The 21,901-nt window shown below is 46.6% G+C and overlaps 1 protein-coding gene across 2 annotated transcripts in view; it reads right to left on the reverse strand.

Annotated features, from left to right (window-relative positions):
- LOC138574636 (mucosa-associated lymphoid tissue lymphoma translocation protein 1-like) overlaps nt 1–21,901 on the reverse strand; it is a 294,117-nt gene that overhangs the window by 114,155 nt on the left and 158,061 nt on the right. For both annotated transcript variants that reach the window (XM_069649421.1, XM_069649422.1), the window contains 2 exons: nt 8,383–8,479; nt 7,741–7,791 (listed from right to left, as the gene is read on the reverse strand). In XM_069649421.1, coding sequence (XP_069505522.1) covers nt 7,741–7,791; nt 8,383–8,479 — 148 coding nt within the window. The remainder of the gene's footprint in view (nt 1–7,740; nt 7,792–8,382; nt 8,480–21,901) is intronic.

The raw sequence follows: 21,901 nt of genomic DNA on the forward strand, positions 1-21,901 counted from the left end.
GCATTTAAGGGCTGACTCGATCATGAGTTGGGCGCTAAATGGGCTGTATAGACTCCAGCTTTTTGCTGGAAGTGAAAATCCCATTAAGCACCAGTTTTCGGTTCAATTAGCGCTGGAGCTAATAGCGCCCCCCAGCCCCATTGGGTCCAATGGACCCAATGGGGAGTGGGGATATCCCGCCTTACCGCTAATCCCAGTGTTGCTGTAGAAAATCGTTTTTTTATTTTTATTATTGACTGGGAGACTACAAATACCAGAAAGCAATTCTGCAAAAGGCAAAAAAAATGTCTCGGAGTGCAAAATTTTCAAGGACTGACAGTAGCATGGTTTAAAACAATAAAATAATTTGGATGCCCATTTGGTCGCTCATCCAAGCAGTAACTTGGACTAACCCTGCTTAGCCTCAAAGCAGGACGGGCCCTGCTTAGCTTCAAAGCAAGGAAAGGGCCGGCCCATTTCTGTAAGTGGTCTTGTAAATTTGGCACATTTATTGGGCAACATGGCGTGGGGAGGTTGGCCCCTACATCACTTTGAAGCTAAGCAGGATCTGTTCTGGTTACTTCATGGATGGGAGATCTGGATGGCAAGTGTCACCGGCCATGGGCAGTGGTTTTTCACCCCCGACGTCACTGTAGCTGTAAACATCTTTCCCAAACCGTAGCCCTTTACAGCCACAAATATCGGCAACATGGCAGGAAATAAAATTATTTTCTGCCCCCTCAGGCACTCATGAAGTGCCCCCCTCATCTGTGCCAGCTCCTCGCACTCTCCAGATTGCCTCATCACCTCCCCTGCTCTCTCCCTTTCCCCCACAACACATGCTGTTTCTGTGACGCAGTTTGCTTATCCGAGGCTACAGAAAGCTTTGTGTTGCAAACTCAGTCCCTAGACCCCCTCCAACTGCCAAATTTCACTTGGTGCCATCTAGCCACCTCCCACCACTAGCCTGATTGCATGTGCATGTTTATTGACCTACTAATAGGGCCTCATTACACGGTAGGCGGTAAGGGTTTACCGGTGCCGGTATTTTACCGGTACCGGTAAATCCTTACCGCCTTACTACGAGGTCCCTTTGCGGGTTGGGGAATTTAACGCCTGCTTTTTGCAGGCGTTAAAAACCAACCCGCAAAGCGACCCAGGGAGCTAATTACGGTACCGCAATTTGCGGTGCCGTAATTAGCGCCTTCCCCATTCCCATTATGCCCTATTGGGCAAAAATGGGAATGGGGAAGGGCAATGGTGGAAGGAGGAATTACCGCCCCGCCAACCTTGGAATGGGGCGGTAATTCCCCTTTCCACCAAGGCGGTGCCGGTATTTTACCGCCATCAACCATGACGCTAATAGCGCCATGGTTCTCCGCCTACCGTGTAATGAGACCCATAGTCTTTTTTCTGCATTTCATTTTCCCATGTCCTCGGCTATAACCTTGAATATTTCTCGCATCGAGAGAAAAACAAGATGGCAGTCGTTTTATTTATTTTAAAAAACGATTTCGGGTAAATCCGCAAGATATAGCTATCTATTTTTGAGTAGGGGGCACCTCCTTCTCTGTCAAATATTTAAATAACTAGTGCACGGAATAACCCCAAACCACGCACGGATGGCAAGTCAACGCTTCGTGCCCAAATTATTTCAGACCAGATCCAAATCCGTCCAACAGTTTGGGCTGTGCACTTTGGCAAAAATGTACTGTTTGTTTGTCTATGGGAAAATGAATGGGAAGTATGACGCACTTTTGGAGAAAAAGTGTTAATAACTTTTATTTTGTAACTAATCTTTTTACAAAACGTTGCAGTCTGGCGAGGTGGGGGTGTGTGAGTCCTTAATAGCTTTCGACATTTTTGTCAAATCCGTTACTCCCATCAAAAGTTATTAATGATAGAATTTTGATGGGTTCCTATGGGAGTCCGACTTACCTTACTATAGGGCGGCCCTACAATATATACACATATATGTGTGAACAAGCGCTCTGCAAGCATGAAATGCCTTATTCAGGACCTTGTCCCTGTTGTGTCCTGGCTCTGCTGTGCGTTTTTATTAATAAACTTCCATGTTACTGTTTCGTGGAGTTTTGTTATTTTTTCAGTATCTCCCGACCCTGGAGTGCGAGCCTACTGCAGTTTTGTTTTTTGTCTTTTCATATATTTCATAATGGGGGGGGGGCGAGGGACAAGGGGCACACTGTGGTTCCCAGCTTAGTGTACCTTCCACAGTCCAGTTGATCTTCTCCGCCAAGATCTTTCATGCCTCTTGCACTCATCAGGGAGGCAGTCTGTTCAGGTGTTGCTGGTTAAAACCAAATATGGCCTCAAGGGATTCTGGTTGCTTTAGTCAAGGCAGGTAGCCAGGAAGCAACTCTCCCTCAAATTACACAGTGTAAACCCCACAGTGGGGTGAGGGAGGAAAACCAGCAGTGTGGCTCTCCAGAGTGGGGCATGTGTCACCCCGGTGCTGCATCTCTTTAGTCCGTAACTCCCAAAACAAATTTCAAACTAGGGTGGGTGAGGGGCGCACTCTGGTTCCCAGCTTAGTGAACCTTCCGCAGTCCAGTTGATTTTGTCCTCCAAGCGCTTTACTGCCTCATGCACTCATCAGGGAGGCAGGCTGTTCAGGTGTTGCTGGTTAATACCAAATATGGCCTCACGGGATTCTGGTTGCTATAGTCAATGCAGGTAGCCAGGAACCAACTCTCCCTCCAATTACACAGTGTAAATCCCAAAGTGGAGGAGGGAGGAAAACCATATACAATTTCAATAAAGCCAATCTTGTCCCCAAACTTTTACCTCCCTTCCCGTGAACATTTTCGGGAAAAGGTGTTTTGAAATGCTCTATTTCACCAAAGTTCCAGCAAAGGTAATGGCAATGTTTCTTTCACTGTTGTTCTATTCAAAATAACAAAATTAATGTTCCTTCTACCACTCAGGTTGAAATATGTTGAAAGAAAGTATTTTATAGTTTTTAAGATTATAAAGCAACATTTTCAATTTCAACAGCAAAGCAAGCAAAGCTGTAAAGCTAAAATGTTCCCTTTGGGTTTCAGGATGGCAACGCAAAATGTTCAATTTCAATTTTACTTTACTTTTTTACTTTATAACATTTATATAGCGCGGCCATGGACCCAAGGGCGTGAGGGCGCTACAAGACAAGAACAACACGGAAAACAGATTAAAAGTCAGTGATCAGAGAATCAGTTAAACACCAGTCAAAGGATTAAAAAGAAATTAATTAAAAAGGGGAGTCTTTAGCTCCTTCTTAAAAATCTCGGGAAATTCAATACCTCTCAACTCAGAGGGAAGAGAGTTCCAGATCTTATGCCCAATAGCAGAAAAGGCTGAGCTGGCCACCTTCACGGTTCGGCATTTTGGAACAAATAAGAGATGTTGATTACTAGATTTTAAAGCTATTGTACTTGTTCTCACAGAGAAAAACTGTTGTAGATAATTTAGCATATTGCAATGTCTACATTTTTGGATTATGGTTAGGGTCCTAAACAAAATTCTAGACTCCATGGGAAGCCAATGGAGAGCATGTCTTGCAATCCTGACATGATCTCTACACTTGAGTTTCATAACAACTCTGACAGCGCCATTTCGGCACACTTGGAGTTTATTCCGATCAGATTTGTCCAGACCGATTAGGAGACTTGAGCAATAGTCAATTTTCGACCCTATTATTGCTCTAGCAATAGTCTCTGTGTTTTCTTGTGATATGAAGGGTCTTAGGTGAGCAAATAGTTTTATATAAAAGGCACAAGACGAGATCAGGCTGCTGACATGTTGTTTCATAGACAGTCGCTGATCAAAAGTGACGCCAAGTGTTTTGGCTTTTTTAAGTGGGAAGATAGTTTCATCTCCCAGTTGAAAGCTATCATAGCATGGACCAAGGTTATTCAGGATGTGAGAGGATTCAATAACTAGGAGCTCAGTTTTAGATTTGTTATAAGCCAACTTGTTATGGACCATCCAGGTTTCGATGATGGTAAAAACCTTTTTGATGGCCAGTTTGTCCAGGCCATGTGAACCAGATAGCGGGATGACACATTGAGTGTCATCCGTGTAGTTGGTAAATATTACATTCTCATGGTCTAACATAGCAAATAAAGGAGCTGTAAAAATGTTGTACAAACAGGGAGAAGTGCACGCACCCTGCGGCACCCCACAAGAGATCATAATAGATTCGGACTCATCCGTGCCGCAGAACACCTTACTGTCACGATTAGTAAGGAATGATGAGACCCATTTAACTGCAAGAGGAGAAAAATTAGCAACATTGTGTAACCTGGTGGGCATAATCGAGTGTTCCACCAGGTCGAATGCCACAGAGAGATCAAGCAGCATAAGTAGAGATGCCTCATTTCGATGTAATTTTGATTTAAGTTCATGGAGGGTGGTCTCCGTACCAAAGCCGACCCGGAAACCAGACTGGTGATCATTTAGAATGGGATATGTTTTTAAATGATCTGATATCATTATGGAGGCCACACGAACAAGGATTTTGAGTAGAAAAGCGATATTAGTGATAGGCCTGTAATTATTGGGCAGATCAACTGAGACTTGATATAACAAAGTTCCTTTTCAACATAACATTTGAATTCCTAGTATAATTCCCTGCCTGGAACTCCCCTATTGATATGGATATCCTGCTTTACTCTCCTGCCAGGAACATCCCCCTCTTGGTCTTTATCGATTCCCTGGTATGCTCTCCTGCCTGCCAGGTATCTCTTTTCCAAAAAGGTTCAACTGAAAACTCTGGATATGCTGGTTTACTCTCCTGCCAGGAATATCTCCTCTTGATCCACACAGATCCCCTGGTATACTCTTCTGCCAGGTATTTCTTAACTATCACTCAGGTGTACTCTCTTAGTAGCATAGCATTGTTGATTTCAGTAAGTACTTGCACCAGAATCCCGTATATGAGGGTTTGCTCAAGCTCTTTTTGTCAACCTTTCTTACAATTTCTCTTTGAGCTTGGCAATGCTTGTTACAGGTTTGCCCCAACTGACATCTCATTTAAGGAGAATTGCATAACATGTGCCTCTTTGTTTCTCTTTACAATGTCTTTTTGGCATCTGGCAATTCTTGTTCCAGGTTTCTCCCAACTGACATCTCATGTCAGTTGAATTGTACAACGGTTGCATCTTTATTTCTCCTTACAATGTCTTTTGGCTTATGGCAATGCTGGTTCTAGAATCCCCCAATTAACAGGAGAATTGTGCCATGTTTGCCTTCTTGTTCTCTCGATTCTATTTGGTCTGTATTCAAAACCTTCCCTTAGCTGTAGTTGTTTCTTTCGGGGCGCCCCAGGGTTACCACTTTCGTTAGGCCAACTCACCGGTTTCCTTTGGCATCTGCAGCTCGTGTCACGTAGCTACGATATGGTATTGCTGCAGAAAGGGCATCAGGGACCTGTCAAACGCTCTTTCAGCTCCTTTGTCGCCCTCACTCCTCTGCGCTGGTAAATTTGCTGCTCTTCGATTTGATAGCGTTGAAGTGACAATCTGCAGATCGGGATCACCTCTCCCTTTCAGCTGGGCCTACTCCCGCGCTTCTGGTTTACTCTGTGGTTCTGCTTCCTGCTTTGCATACTCTCCAGCACCATACACCTTCTTCTTCACCTTCAGTTACTCTCAACTGTGGGGGATTTTCAGATTTAAATGTCCTGCTCAGTTGATTGAAAGAGCAACAACTAGACTGCACGTTCTTCTTGTTCATACTATTGATCTTCAGTGACTCTTTACTCCTCTTTCTCGTCCCAGCACTTAAAGCTTTCTGGGAATTGGAGTTCAAAGGTGTACCATAAGTTTTTAAATTCTTCTGATGAACACTTATCTATATAACAATAATCATCAACCTCAGATGTCAAAAGAGTTTTAAAGGAATTATGAGTATATGAAAGATGAGTAAAGTTCTGCTTAAGATGTTTAGCAAAAGTAGGTTGTAAGAACCTACAATTAAGGGGTTCTGAATAATGACAGCAGGCTATTACAAACTTTGGAATTAGGATTTCTTCTTCCCAGTCAGGGGAAGAATACCTCGTTTCCCCTGTTGCAGCCATAACCTTCCCCTGACAGCCATCTCCTCCCATGTGATCCACCCTCAGAATAACACCCCCAGGATCAGGATCAGGATCAGGTAGTGACAGTCTTCCCACGGCCACATGGGAGGAGACATTAGGCTGGGGTTCAATGTTGGCATTGCAGGATACATCACATTAAGTAAATAAATAAATGCACTGTTTGCAATACAAAGCAAGCAGTAGGCAGCACAAGTGGAAGCAGGGGTGTTGCTAGGTCTGGAAAAGATCCGGGGCTACGCTAATGTCAGGATTGTCATAACTCGGAGCTAGCTAGCTTTTTGGTTGTAACCCCTGAGCTTCTATCTGGGGCTATAACCAAAAGACCCAGGGCTATAGCCCCCTTAGGACCCCCCACTAGCAACGCCTCTGAGTAGAAGGATGCTTGTGGCAGGATAACATCATGAGAGTGAGAGCTTCCAGGAAAATGGAGGAAGGCACTTGATGTAGGAGCATGAAACCGGTCAGTAGCTGCATATAGCCGGGCAAAACAGAATACGCATACAGGTATGCCGGGAGCCACATGGCAGAGTAGCCACCCTCCAGCTGGCCACGCAACAAGAGCTGCGTGCAGCATAGCGTTACCAGGAAGAAGACTTACAGTACCACATCCCTGCAGCTCCGCTTGTCACCGTTATCCAGTTCCAATCAAATAAATCAGAGACATGAGAGTCCCTTATTCTCCTGTGTAGTTCACTCCACCAACTTCCGGCTCCCTAACATGATGTGTTCACTTTACACCATTTGACCGAGACACTTCCATATAAAGATGTGGCGTGTCGCAGGGCAAGACAAAAGTAGGGAAACACAGGAGCGTGTTGAAAGAGGGTAGCATATGGACAGGTATGTGTATGCTTTTTTTAAGTAGGGGCAGAGGACGGACAAAGGAAGTGAGGCAGGTTGGCAGGTGGCCAGATATATTGCTGGTGTGGGGAGAGCCTCTAAGGGAGACACGTGACGGGGCAGGGCACCCAGGACTTTCCCCCCCTTATTCTCTATGAGACAGAAGACCATTTGCAGACAGGTTGAAGTGAGACATCATCGGTCTAAGAGAGATGCAGGAGCGAGACAACACAACCATTCAGTGAGACTCAAATTAGCAAATGAGAAAATATGATTTATGATTTATGGTTCATGATTTATGATTTTGATTTATGACAATGACATTTTGTAAAGGTGCTTGCACCAAATACAATAAAAAAAATGAGAAAATAGGAGTGCACAACATGTGAATATCGGTTCCAGGAGTGACATAGCTTACCAAGCCAGTGAACATGCATGCCTTTATGAACAGGTTGAGGAAAGATGGACCGTTCACTTGGGCCGAGTCCCTTATTCTAGATCAGTGGTCCACGACCTTTAGCTCTCCGGCTACTTTGCACTACAGCAGCTTGCATCTGCCCTGGTCAGAATAGTCATTGGTGAGGTATCATAAGAGCTGTAGTCCGGAACATCTGCAGAGCCACAGGTTGCAGACCACTGCTCTACATCTTAGAGCCTCACTTAAACAGGCGTGCAGAAGTACCTCAAAATGGAAATGCACAACCTGGCATGGGGCCGCTAACCTTGTAGGTGGGGAGTAGTTGCTGGCTGTTGGAGCACGCGTCAAGGGCCGGCCAAGAAATGGCACTGCATCACATAGTCTACAATGAGCATTTATTACACACCTGCATTCATCGCCTCTCTCCTGGCAATCCCCATTGTGAACAGCCGGGGACCTGAAACAGAAAGCAAAGGCTATGAATCTTTACAGAATAGATCAAAATACACTTGGGGATATTAGGAAGTCCACGTCTGAGCAGCTGGCATGGACTGTGGGCTCAGGTGTGGGCCAGTGGGTGATTGTTGTCTGGTGGAATGAGGTATTCTTAAGTCATTGTCCTGGGAGGATAGCTCAGGGGCAACACGCTCGTCTTGGAAGCAAGCCGACACGGAGTAACACAGGTTCGATCCCTGGGTTCGTGCTTAGAAACCTCTGGGTGTTAAGCGTGTTATAAATACTCCACAATCTCACCAGTACCTGAGAGTATGCATTATGTGCTTTGTGCTCCCAGTTCCACCAGTACATCTGAACCTGCACTCCTACTGCACTCTGCTCACTCACTCTTGCATTATGGTGCCACGTTTGCCCCCATTCCTGCTTTATGGCCAGCACTCTTCACACTCTCCAGTACCTCATAACAAGCATCCTGTGCTTTGTGGTCTTATTCACCAGTCGGTATGAACCTACACTCTTGCTTCCTGGTCTCACACTCAACAAGTCATCAGACGTTGCACTCTGCACCAAGGTCCCACTCTCAAGGACTCACCAATCTCTACCTGAGCCTCGGTACTCCATGCTTCACGGAAGAGGTTGTACACCTTGCAGCGATACATGCCGCGCTCTGCTGTGGTCACCATGTTCACCTGCAGAAATGGTAGGACACAGAATTGTGGGGGAATGAGATGGAGATAGAGAGGTATGACGGTGAAAGAGAGAACGGTGGCAGGATCACAGTGTGAAAGCCAGGTTTGGAAGGGTGTAGGACCCAGAAAGAGAGAAGTAGGAAACACCAAGAAATTAGAACCCAAATATTTGGATAGATGAGAATAGAATATTGCTTTAGGTGACCTCATTACTTGTTTCCCTCCCTTCCCTTTCCTTATCCCACTTTTTTTCACTATCTCACTCACTTACTCTGTATTCCTACACTGTATCACCTTCTCTTTTTCTATCACACACGCACCCCGTTCTCTCATCATCTGTCTTATTTTTACTCCGTCTCCCTCACCCTCCATCCGTCTCCCTCTTCTCCACCACGTTCTCTCTCCATTGGACAACTCTTGCATTGATCCCATTCTCTCATAAACGTATCACATATTGACGTATTGCTCCTGTTCCCACCCCATCCATCTTTCCTTCATTCTTCTCCACTCACATGTTCTCATACCCAGGTACAATCTTATCATTCTCATAACTCTGCCACGACCCTTTCATTTTAGCATTCTCTTTCCCCAATAACCAAATGGGCCCTGTCCTGTTCTATAACCTTCAAATGCCACCATCTTGAACTGCTCTCCAGACCCATGCAGTGACGTCTGTTGGAAACCTATCATCGTCCCATGCCCTGTCTCGGCCCACGGCCCTGCAGTGATCAGCAGGGAGCCTATTCTGCAATTCCACAAAGCTCTCAAAAACGTGGCGTTTTCAACAACACCAGACCAAGGACTAAGGCACGCAGAGACCGAAACTCACAGTACTGCGCTCCGGTTAAAAGATACCAGCCCAACCGCTGGCTACCCATACCTTGTGAAGTGCCCCACGGCTCTCGAGCTAGTTCGGCGCTTTAAACAATAAAATACAAAATAAAGCCTGGTGCTGGGCTTGTGCATCACGCAGAAGCTGTGAGAAGCATCACATTGTAATGAGTTCCTTTACTCTAGTCATCTGCAATGTCTGCACATTGCAACTAATGTGAGCTGAAGTAGAACATTATCACACCAACCTCTGCCAGCAGCCTCCATTTCAAAGGTGCTTTGACTTTCTGTAAATTGCTGTAGTTGCAAAGGTACAGCTGGATGGTAGGGTTTGTCTGTGTTTAACGTAATTGTTTGTTTCTGTTTCTGGGGCCTATCACTTTGTGAATGCCAAAATAGTGCCCGTTTTGATATTATTGTAGCCTAGTTTGCCCTCTGTTAAGCTAGAAAAGTTGATTTTACATCAGAGCGCTTCATGTCTGATTCCACCTGCTCTAAGGACTGTTACTGTTACCAAATGGAACAATACTCTCCCTCAAAAGTATGACGGGGTGATTCATCCCAGCCGAGATTTGAATTTGGAAAGTGCCCACTGGCACATGTAAGAGTCGAGCATTTCGCTCACTGAGCTATCCACTCAGAGTACAGTACTTGTCTGATCATCTTTTACAAGTTAAACAAAATGTTATATGCATCACCCTCTCCTGTCCCCTTCCCCCTCCAGACCCTTTTGACATTAACAGGTTTATAAGTGTGACATGACATATTTCTCCTGATGATAAGCGCTGTAACAATACAGCCTTATAGACCAAGGGAGTGGTCATTATCACGGGATAATGACCCGCCACCAAGTTAGAGAAGGGTCATTATCCCACTCGATAATGCCCCCCCCCCCCCAACCCCCGAGGTCTTTAAGGATATTAGCACATCGTGGTAGTAGCAAAACATATTTTGGTAGTAAAGTAATACTGGTATAGTAAACCATTTTTTTTTTATTTTTGTAATATTGAAATAACATAGTTGTCCTTGTAAATTCAGCATTTGAATTGCAAACTTGGTTGAAGTGGAACAAGTTTAAAATGAGCATGCATTTGCTTTCATGCAAAAGTAAACGGTTTCTCAGTAAGAAAGAGAAAGCATTTCCCCCACGTTTTACGTTCACGTTTTTGTGGTAAACAGAATTCTGCAGCAAAAAATGTCCTCTCAGAGGGGCAGGGTCTTGTTGAAAGAAATATTGCCTGGAAATTGTATCGTTGTTCCCCTGTCTGCTTTTGAAGACAACATTTTCAGAGTGCAGTGAATATCAGCAGTTAATGACTGAACGCCAAACCTTTTGATTGGCTGAAAGGAGGTCAATAACAATCACTATGTGCTAATAGTTGTTATATTAATAGTAAATGCAACCCCAGAGTCAAGGCATTACCAAAAGCTTTATGTGTGCACATTTAAGAAGAAATAGTTGGTAAAATAGCTCAGCAGGTTAAATGCTCGCTGATAAGATCTCTATGTGATAAGCGTGTGTGTTTGTGAGTGTGTGTGTGAATGATCCTTCTGATGTGCCTCTGATCTGGAGGTGACATTCCAGCAATGGTTCTTAGGTGACGCTTTGGAATATGTGGCTTGGCTCAAATGAATTATTCTACTTTTTTTTTTGCCTTTTTAAACCCACCATTACTTTGCTTGTGTTTGATCCATATCTACACAAACGCAGGGGGGGTGTTTGATTATTTATAAGACTGCGCTCCCAGTAATTAGAGATGGCCCTCAATGTACAACACTGTGTGGGCAGCACCGAATCTGAGTAACCTCCACTCTCATGAAGCATCCTCTGAGATGTTGCAAAACACTACTTACTTTGAAACTCTTTCTCTACTGTCAATACTATGGAAGATTCTTGTCTTTTGGAAACAAATATATCTTACCAGCAGGTCCTCTAAAATTGCATTATCAGGCTAAGAACTAATAGTGCTGAATGCCTTCTAGGTCCCTACACATTACACACCGGACACTCCAGGGCACTGCCCCCCAGGAATCGACCGAGAGGCGGCACCGGCTAGAAATAACACTTCGGATGAAAGGTACTTCCTTTTCAGAACAAATCAAAAATTCTTTGCAATGTTGGATTCATATTCATATGGAAAGGCCTTAAAACCTGTCTATTGCCCTTCACCGGTGGAGGAGGAGCAATAGGCATCTGCTAGTCAATGGTCACTGACGCGTACACCCATTTTATCAGCCAGCCACACGCCCCTTCAAAAGGCAGTTTCTCACCAGCTGAGTTACCAGGGAATGAAAATAACAACTGGTACCAGCTGCTCCACTCGCCTTTTGCATCTGCAAAGGTGTGCCTTAGATGGAGCAAAACAACGCATAGCCATGGGCACATCACATCTGTAGATCTCGTGGACAACCTCACGTCGTCCAGGCCCTCATCTTGTCCAGGTGGAACTAGGGCAACTTTCTATAGCTAGTTGGCCCAAATGTTCAATAGAACACTTGCGCAACATTAAGAACAAGGCAGCATGGAGGATCATGGACATAAAAAAAACACTCACTTCTCCCCTGGCCTGAAAAGCCTCCACTGTCTCCCGTCGGAACATAGAATCGCGTTTAAACTCCTCTACACAGTAAACAATGAATTGTTAAACCCCTCACGAGAGCTTGAGGTAAGCTAACCCTGACCTCTTTTGTGTGCTCATATTCAGTCAGAAACACAACAGGGAAATCAAATTCAGGGTGATTAGTCTCAGGTCCAGAGTCTCAGGGCAGGGAACAACCTTTTGCCATCACTGAGTTTCCTTGAAAAGCATTTCTGCAACAGGAAAGAATTCTAAACACTTCTCATCCAGAACAGAAACCTAATCTGTCTCTGGGTCCACGTGCACCCAGACATTAGGTCTCATCAAGGGTCAAAGCTGGTGTATGATAATCGTTAAATGAAACACAGAAGGGAGTCTAGAGGCTTTACTTTTACTATTTTGTCACAGCCCTATGTCATGGTCCTTGCACTGTCCACAATGCCCCATCCTCAACAGGTGTATGTGTATGGTGATCTCTCTTCCACCTCCCAGCCTCTCCTCACCAGCCTGACTCTCCTCAAATGCTCTGCCACGCGTCTGTACCTCCATCCTTTCCAGGCTCAGAGACATCAGGGGTCAGGTGAGCCTGCTCCCGAGCTTCCACAAACTCTCCTTCAATGGCTCTTCTAATCTCCTACATATGCATTATTCCAACTCCCTTCCTCTCTCCAATCTCTCCTCCAACCCCTTCCTGATGTTTCTTTCCAATCTCCCTTCTCTCACTTAAATCTCCTCCTGCTGTTTCTGATGTTTCCTGCCAACCTCTTCTCAGCCTTCTATAGCTCCTCCTCTCTTTCCAGGGCCTTCACCAACCTGGTCTTGGTGTTTCCTTCCAATCTTCTCATACTCTTCAGTGTCTACAACCACTTCATTGTTGTTTCTCTACTCCACCTCCCTCCCGCCCTGCTGTTACTCTTTTTTAGATTTTTAGTCCCTTCCACTCTCCTTTTCTAGGTGTTTCTTGCCTTCTCCACATCCTGTGCCTTCTTCTCCAAATGCCTTGTTCTTGTCTGACCTCGTTCCTCCAACTGAGCTTACTGTCTTCTATCCGCCCGGCCTCCACTTGTTCTTTCCTACTTTTCTTTGCCTCTGCCTCAGCCTTATCTTTCCTTCTTCGCTGTCCCTCTGCCTCAGCCTCCTCGTCCATTTTCATCTATGCCTCCAACTCAGCCTTCTCAATGCTACTCCAAACCTCTCTGCCGCTCAATCTCCAACTCCTGAGTACTTGCATCTGTGCCTGATAATTGGGGTAGCATTAGGATTGGTGCAGTGAGGATTGGGGATGCAATGCATCTGATTGTAATCAGGAAACACTGTGCCCCATAGCGGTGTGGACCGAGCCTTCTTTAGGCTGGTCAGCCATATTGCTTTACACGCTTTCCCTCTGATGCTGCCCTGTGACACTCCCTAGTGTAACACTTTCCTGTTCGATTCTTGCAGCATCTGACCTGTGTGGACCACTGGCAGCCCAGCCCTGCCCATGTTCGGAGGTGCAATAAAACCCACAGCTAGAATCCTGGGCTCAAATTGCCTCATTTGGATGTGGGTGTTGCGACCAACACCAGGCATTCGAGTCATGCACAGGCGTGGGGACCTCTTAAATGGGAAAGTGGTTGGTGGCCATGTCTCTTGTGCCCATGTCCTGGGGAGAGGTGGGTGGACTGGCGGACCCTCCAAATACCACCTCCAGGCCCAGAATCATGGCAGAGATGGCAGCACCTGGCCACCATGACCACCCCCATCCACCATCCACAGGCAGGGGACTTTGTCACAGAAGCCGGACTACTCCTTGTATACCAATGGATGCCTACCACTGAGAGTTATATGTCTATACCATGCACCACACATGCCTGCCACTTGCCAGTGGGATGTCGCTCGACAGCTCAGAACGCACCAGCTTTGCTAGGGGTCTACCAGGTCTATCTACTTCTCCACATCTCCTGCCCATGGCATGCACAGAGAAATACTTTGTTGATTGTTCATCCAATATGCAGAATTTGCCCAGTTCTCTCTTAATATCGCCCAGTATTCTGGCATTCTGCATTGTAGCGTGTTGCTGTTGGAGAGCTTTCAGCTCCACCTCGACTTCTGCCAGCTCCCTACGTATAGTGTGAAGCATTCTGAACTCAGTACTCATGGCCACCCCGAGGATATATGTTTTAACGTATGCCACAGCGTTTACATATTTGGCACAGGTTCCCGATTCGTGTTCAAGGATATTTTCCTCAAAAGCAGTATGCTCCAATGCGACCAGCTTGATGGATTGAAGCACCACAGCAGCCTAAAACAAGCATACCGTCCTATTCCATTGGCTAGCTTGAGCGGTGAGTGATCTGAGAATGTGCGTGGAAGTATATCACATTTCTTAAGCTGTCCTAGTAAATCTCTAGACACTACCCAATAATCAATGTCTACATATTATGAACCAGAGAATAAAGCATGCATTGATGTTCACTCCCATGTATGCACCTCCAGGCATCCACCCAACCCCTGTCTGCTCCATAATCACCTGAGCGAAATTAATAAGAGATCGATATGTTGTGCTAGATCGGTTCTGTTGTATAGGATTGTGTTGATGTCGCCACCCCATAATACCATGATTTCAGGTATCTCATCACATTTCTGAAGGATATAATGATAAACGTTTGGGTCTTCTACGTTCGGTCTATACATGTTTACCAATAATAATGAGATACCATTAATCATGCTGTGCACAATGACATACCTACCATGGGATCACTCATTGATGATAGGTAATGATAGCTTACTGACCTATGGAACAGTGTCAAGACCACCCCCTCCACTGAGTGGAATAATCTGTATAATACTGATGTGTCCCACACTTTCTCAAAAAAGCCTCATGCTCTGCTCTGATGGTCTATGTTTCTTGCAGAAGTAATATTTGGACCTTAAGCTTCTCAATATAGACTAACAATTTACATGCCACTCTGCTATCCTCTTCTCAGCCCTGACTCCCGTTCCCACTCCCTACCTCCCGCCTCCTGCACCCACAACCCCAGAATCACACTCTGGATCAAGGTAACCATCTGCCCTGCCCTTTCCTCCACCCTGCTCTCCTCCCTTCCCAATCTCCCCCTCCAGGGAGGACCCACCTCTCCATACCATTTTGACCGATGGCTCTCGGATGCTCTGTTCCCCTTAACCCCCAAAACATATGCGCAAAGCAGGTTATGATGTTTTTATGGTTTGAGAAATTTGGGTGATGCAACCAAAATAAAATAATAAAAATAATAATAAAAAAATAAAATTAAAATAAAATAATAAATAACCCCCAAAACTGCCATCCCACTGCAGAGGTCCTTCCCCAGGTGGTTCAGCCACCACATCTACCTCCTCAAAACCCTCAACCATCACCTGGAACGACAATGGCGGACCAACCCTTCCTCCCAAAACAAATGCACTCTGGCTAGACAGATGAGAGACTACAAATTAAAAAACCCAAAACGTGCCTTCTACACCTCCCGAATCACCAATGCAAGAAACCAATGCTAAGAACTCTTTAAGATCATATCTGAATTGAAGACCCCCGCCTGCTCCTACTCTCTGCCTCACGCCTCCCAGGCACTGTCCGACACCCTTTGCGACCACTACTTTAAAATAGCCATTGAAAGGAACCTTGCCATGCATGCTAAACTACCACCCCCTTCCGTCCCTGTCCAGATACCACCCCCCTCCGCTGCCCCCAACTCGCACCCTCTTCAGCTCCTTCTCTGCAATCTTCCATCTAGAGTTCTCAATGCTTCTTTCCAATAGCCGCCCTTCAGGTTCCCCGGGAGAACCCTGCACTCTGGCCCTCCTCAAAAACATCCTCTCCTCCACCTGTGCATGCACCCTCACCAGATCTATAATCAACCACTCATTAACAGCAGGTATCTTCCCACCAGCACACAAAACCTCCCACGTCAAAGCACTTCTAAAAAAGCTCTCTCTTGACCAACCTCTCCAATCACTGCCCCATCTCCAACAACCGCTTTGTGGCCAAATTACTAGATTGCACAGCATACTCCCTGCTCAGCCTCTTTGTCTAGGCCAACAGGCTTCTTGACCCTGCCCAGTCAGGATTCAGACCCCTCCATGCACCTGAATCCTCTCAGGTGTCTATCTGGGATGGCCTGAAAAGAACTGCAGACACTGAGGGCTGCACTGCTCTCATCCTCCTTGCCCGACTCGCAGCCTTAAACACTATTAATACTCCATCCTCATGAACAGACTCTTTAACCTAGGCATAAGGTACTCTGCCCTCAGATGGATCTCCTCTTTCCTCCGTGACCGCTCCCAAATTGCCTCTCTCCATCTTTTCTCCTCTGCCAACGACCCAGTCCACCACGGTGTCCCCCGGGGTACCCCCCACTCAGCCCTCCTCCTCAACCTCTACCTTTCGCCCCTCCCCAAACTCATCCATTGCCACAATCTCACCTGTTACAACTATGCTAATGACACCCAGATCCTCCTCAAGACTCCCAACTCCCACTTCTCGCTCCACCCAGACCTGGCAAACTGCCTCTCTGACATTGACCTCTGGATGACGAACAACCACCTGCTCCTCAATCCCAGAAAAACAGAAGTCCCAATATTGTAGCTCAGACCTGACCCTCTTCCATCACATCAATGCAGTCTCCAGATTGTGCACCTTCCACCTCTGCATACTCAAGCAGATCTTTCCTTATCTTTCCTACCCCCATAGAGTCTCCGCAATCATGGCCATCATCTTCTCGCACCTAGACTCTAACTCCCTCTACCTAGGTGCACCTACATATCAACTGAGAAAGTTCCAATGGATCCAAAACTCTGCAGCAAGCCTCCCCCTCACACTCTCCCCCAGAGAACACATCTCCCCTGCACTCAGGACTCTCCACTGGCTGCCCATCAGCCGACGGGCCTCTTTCAAAGCCATGTGCATTACCCACCATGCAATTCACAAGAAAGGCCTGGAATTCCTCTAAAACAAGCTCACTCACTACCACCCCACTGGAATCCTCAGATCAGACACCTCCTGGAAGTCCCTCCTTTCAAGTTTAGGAGGGGCCTGTTTCTTTGTCCTCGCACCACCTTCTGGAACTCCCTCTCCCTCGCAGTCCACCACATAGAGGATCACATGGCCTTCAGGAAAGCCCTCAAAACCTGGCTGTTCCCCGTGACATCCTGATAACCCCGCTTCATCGCTTCATCCTGCAAATCCACCTAAGTACACTCCCCCAGCCTGCCTTTCTGTCAGCTGCTAGTCTTCTTTCCTTCACCCGCTTTGCTTGGCCATCCAATCTTCCTTGTGGGACGCCATGCCCACATGGAGGAGTCATGTCGTCACTCCAGCAACTTGCACCTGGAATGGATTTTGCCAGTGGACCAGCTATTGCACTCATATGGGCTTGGAAGGCGGGCATCAGACTTAAAATGCACCTTGGAGAAATCCTGCTGATCATCCCATAGGAGGCCTACCAGGCACTTTAGACCCCTCGCTCATGGTTGGCACAGCATGGAACCCTAAAGCACAGGAGGATGGGCCATGCCGCCGGATGTAATCAGGAAATGGGGGCCTTGGTTTAGCACTAGAAGGAAACAGTAATGGAAATCTCACACTGTAAGAACCTCTCTGAGGTTTAATATTGCATCCATCCAGCACTTAGATCATCTGTGAATCGTAGCACTGCTCCTTGTACAAAGATGAAACCCAGGAAGTAGACATTGTTGTTTGTACTGCTAACCCATTTCTCCTCTTGCACGCTTCACCTTTGCAACTTAGCAGGAGGCACGGCCTCACTTCCACACACCCTGCACTTATATAGCACAATCACCATTGCACATCACCTCTGCCATAAGAATGAAGCTACTTTTAATGACACAAATTCCCATATAACATTCTATCTCCTTAAACACAATACCCTCCTTTTGTCCAAAGCATACCTCTGCCGTGCCCATACAAACTCCATCTAGACATGGGTGACCAGCAGGGTCTTGCCCACCCTCGCATACCTCTAATCGCTGAAATAGACACACGCATAATAGCACCTCCCAAATCTTTTGACTCATTCCACCAACCCATCCCCCAGGGCGTTCAACCAAGAGCACGTTGGGACCATAATTAAAATTGAAAGGCGTCTGACCTTCCAGCTCACAGATACTACATTGGGCATTCTTACTGCATTTCGCTGATTCAGCCCACTCAGCATAGTCCAGACATGTAAATAACATTGGTAAGCGTTTTGAACTGTATAACAGCCCTTCTGCTACGTCCCTACAGGGACGTCATTTAGGCGTTGACAGGGGTTGCAGCTGCGACCCCTGAGATCTCCCTTGCTACCCCTGTGGTCTCCCTTGCTACCTCTAATCGAGGCTCCTCGGCTGTGGCAAGCAGCAGGTGGCTCTTTGTTTCTGGAGTGGCTGGTTTTCTGATAGCTATAGCCGTTAAGATAGCTCTGCGAGTTGAGCGCTTGCTGCTGCAGTGTGTGTGTGATCTGCAGGTTCGACTCCCGGCAAGGTCAACTCATCCTTTCATCCAGCTGAGTTTGATAAATGACTACCAACGTTGGGTAATATTGTATGTATATTTGTTCTATATGAAGCGCTTAAGTGTAAGTGCTATATAACAACAAATCATTATCGTTTGGTCTTGGACGTCTGCTTGCATTCACAGTCATTTGGTAATATGGGCCTATACGTGCTGATATTAATGATACATATGGGGATCCATTCTTGTGTAAATGTATATCACTTTTACAGTGATATCATAATCGGTTTATAGTGACATTTTCGAATGTTACAATTTCGAATGCCTTTTTCTCGAATGAAAAATGGCGGAAAAAAAATGTCGAATGATTTTTTTAATTTTTTTTTTTAATGGGGGGGTTCCCCCCAAACCACTGTTTCTTTTAATTGACCCTTTTTTACTAACTAAACCCAAAAAAACATAAAATAAAAAAATATATATTCGCCATTTTTTTCACATTTTTTTTTGTTGACAAAAAGGCATTTGAAATTGTTCATTCGAAATTTTAACTGGATACCATAATAATTATATCTTTTGTAGTGTACTTAGAAACAATGCTATGTGATGCCACTTCCTGCTTTGTCAGAGGGTGAAAGGTCGTGATCCTGTGATGTCACTTTGGGGTGGGGTCAAATGACATCACTTCCTGTGATGTCAGAGGTCAAGGATCATGTGAAGTCACTTCCGCTACCCCTGGCATTTTGCTGAAATGACGTCCCTGCGTCCCTCCCCCCTCATCACATCCCCAAGCAATGCAATGTATCCCCAAAATATTACAACTTTATAACAAAACATAGTGCAGCTTTCTTGCAGTTATGGGGGCACTGAGAAAAGCCAGCTTACACACCAGCAATTCTAAGGGTCCACTGCGTAGACAGCGCCACCGAGGTTGTACCTTGGTACTGACCAAATGTAATGCTCAGAGGTGGGAAATAGCTTCTTTATCGAAAAAAGTTCCAATCAATCCTTTTTTTGGCAGAAATATGCTTCTTTCAATAAGCTTAGCAGCCTCTTCCGGCACTGTGGAAGAGACAGTTGGCTCCTGAAATTGAAAGCACACTCACGCCAGGAATACGTCTCTTACGCAAATGTGTTTTCACTCCCAAGAAGGTTTTGCGCTGCCGCTCATTCTGAACATTAATGGAGAAGTCAAGGAATAGAAAGATCCTGTTGGCCTCACAGCGCAATTCACCCTTTTCTCTGGCATATCTCAATAGCGAGTTCCTGTCCCTATAGTTAAGGATACAGGCAATTATGGGCACTCCAGGCTTGGGTCACGTCACTCATGACGGGTGCGCGCCTTAAACCGTGAAGTGGGGCGAGAGATCAGGATCATTCAGAGTCTTCGCTAACATTTGTCCACAAATTCCTCCATTCTTCCCTGATATTCAGACATGGAGACGCCCACTATTCGAATGGTGTTCCACTGCGCCCGCAATTCCAAACACTTAGACTGCACCACCTTTAGGTCTTTATGCAACGTGGATAGAGCGGACCTCATATCGGTGGGGGCATCCTCTGTCTTACCAATCCTCTTCTCGGCCTACTCAATGCTCCCGCTTTCCTTATCCGGTTTGGGTTTGAATGCACTTAGGTTGGAGGTGATATCATCTAGATGCAAACCCCTCCTGCATACTGCGAAGGACTTGCCTCATGTCTGGCGCGGTGTCATCTTCGGGTGAAGAGGGCGCACAACTCCTGCCTGTGCGGTCAGTGGCGTCTTGTGCACCGCTTTAGTGAAACCATCATAACCCCTGCAGCCGTCCATTTGCCTTTACTCCCAATTATCTTTGCGCATGCACACAATGTTTTTAACCCCCATGAATTGGCATGACACAAGATTTCAATTGGCAAAATTGGCCGCAGTTTTATTTCCATGACAACAGAAGTATTTGTACACAATAGTGACCTCATTCTGCGCGTGTGGCGCTTGCTTGCCGGATTTCCTTTGCTTCCCCCTATACTTGGTATAGTAGGCCCCCAACTCCCCCGACCCATTGTACCTGTTCCTATCCTGCCCGTGCAGGGGTCCGTGGGTGGGGAGAGCGCCGTTTGTTTCGGGGGGGAAGCTGAGCCTTGTTTGTTCCTACCAGGCGCCCCCGCCGTTTAGGCCCAAGAGGCGCTGGTCCAGAAGAGGGAAGACCCATTCTGTTTCCTTCTGGCTCGTCCGGAGTCTATCATTTGTGCTTGGTTGCCCAAACACCGCCACGCCAACCGGTGGGTTCCCGCCCTCCGTTGGCTCCCTTCTTCCTCATTCCTTCTCACAATTCCAGCAATTTGGTGCAAATGTTCCAGAAAAAGAGCTCCATTCCTTTAGGGGATAAGTGCACCCCATCGGCTAAGAAATACTCGGGGGTCTTCCCGTCAATCAGACCATGCCTGATCTGATAGAAACCTCTGCCCTTGCAGAATTTGGCCACTGCCCCGTTCAGCTTCCTCCTTGATTTCTCTACCGCCGAATGGTTTGCTGCCCCCCTCCATTGCAACCGCGGAATCACCTCGGACCAGATGATCTCCGTCTCCCCCATCTGTGCTGATATTTCCTGTAAAGAGCTTGTGATGTCTCTCAGCAAGGTCCCCCTCCCTAAGCTGGTCAGGTCGTTCCCTCCCAAGTGTATTACCAACACATCCGGCTTCCGCCGTTTGTTTAGCAGCGTATGCAATTGCCCTTTCAGCTGGGCCCATTTCATCCCTGGCACCCCGTGCCATTCGATCTTGAATTCTCCTGCCGTCAAGATCTCTTGCTGCTGGTTCCAGCTTGCCTTTGCCCTTGAGATGAATGAGTGCCCCACCACCCATACTGTGCGTAGTTTCCTTTGGTGCACTGCTGGTAAATGACATGGAGGGAACGGCATGGTTATCTTTACACTTTTTCCGGCCTGACATAACGTTTATAACATCCTGACGACCATCTCCCCAATCTCTTAATCTCTTCGGCCCCTAGCCCCCCGACTGATGCTGAGGTGGCGGCCCCAATCCGAAAGGAATGTGTCCCAAACTGGCCCCCTGCCATACCCATTCTCTCCAGCCCAAGGGACATTACTTTTTTGAACTGAAATCGGCTTAGCGCGGACCCATCCTTGTGAGTGAGCCATGGCGCCTCAGCCCCTGATGGCCGCCTCTGTCGCATAAAGTTTGCCGCTGCCGCCACCGGGCAAACCCTGCTCGCCTGAATGGCATGTACGGTCAGCGCCGTACCCTTTCCTTTCTGATCCGTCTTTGACCGCCTCACATAAATGACGACCTGAGCGCTCCCCACTTGGATGTCCCTGACGCGCAAGAACCCACTCCCTTTGCCGTTCTTGTTTTCCGGCACCAATTCGCTGATTCTGAGCGCCCCAAAAAATGCCACAGTAAAAGCCGCCGAGAAGAGCACACGCTCCGATTCATCCCGACATACTTCCCCCAGGCATTTAATTAATCCGTGCAATTTCCCAATATCGATTGGCCGTCTCTCATCCGGTTTTGCTGTGCTTTGCCTCGCCCAGCCTTTCATGGCCAGTATGA

The sequence above is a fragment of the Ambystoma mexicanum genome, chromosome 1p (genome assembly GCF_040938575.1).
Source record: "Ambystoma mexicanum isolate Mex_15411 chromosome 1p, UKY_AmexF1_1, whole genome shotgun sequence".
Classification (NCBI taxonomy): Eukaryota; Metazoa; Chordata; class Amphibia; order Caudata; family Ambystomatidae; genus Ambystoma; species Ambystoma mexicanum.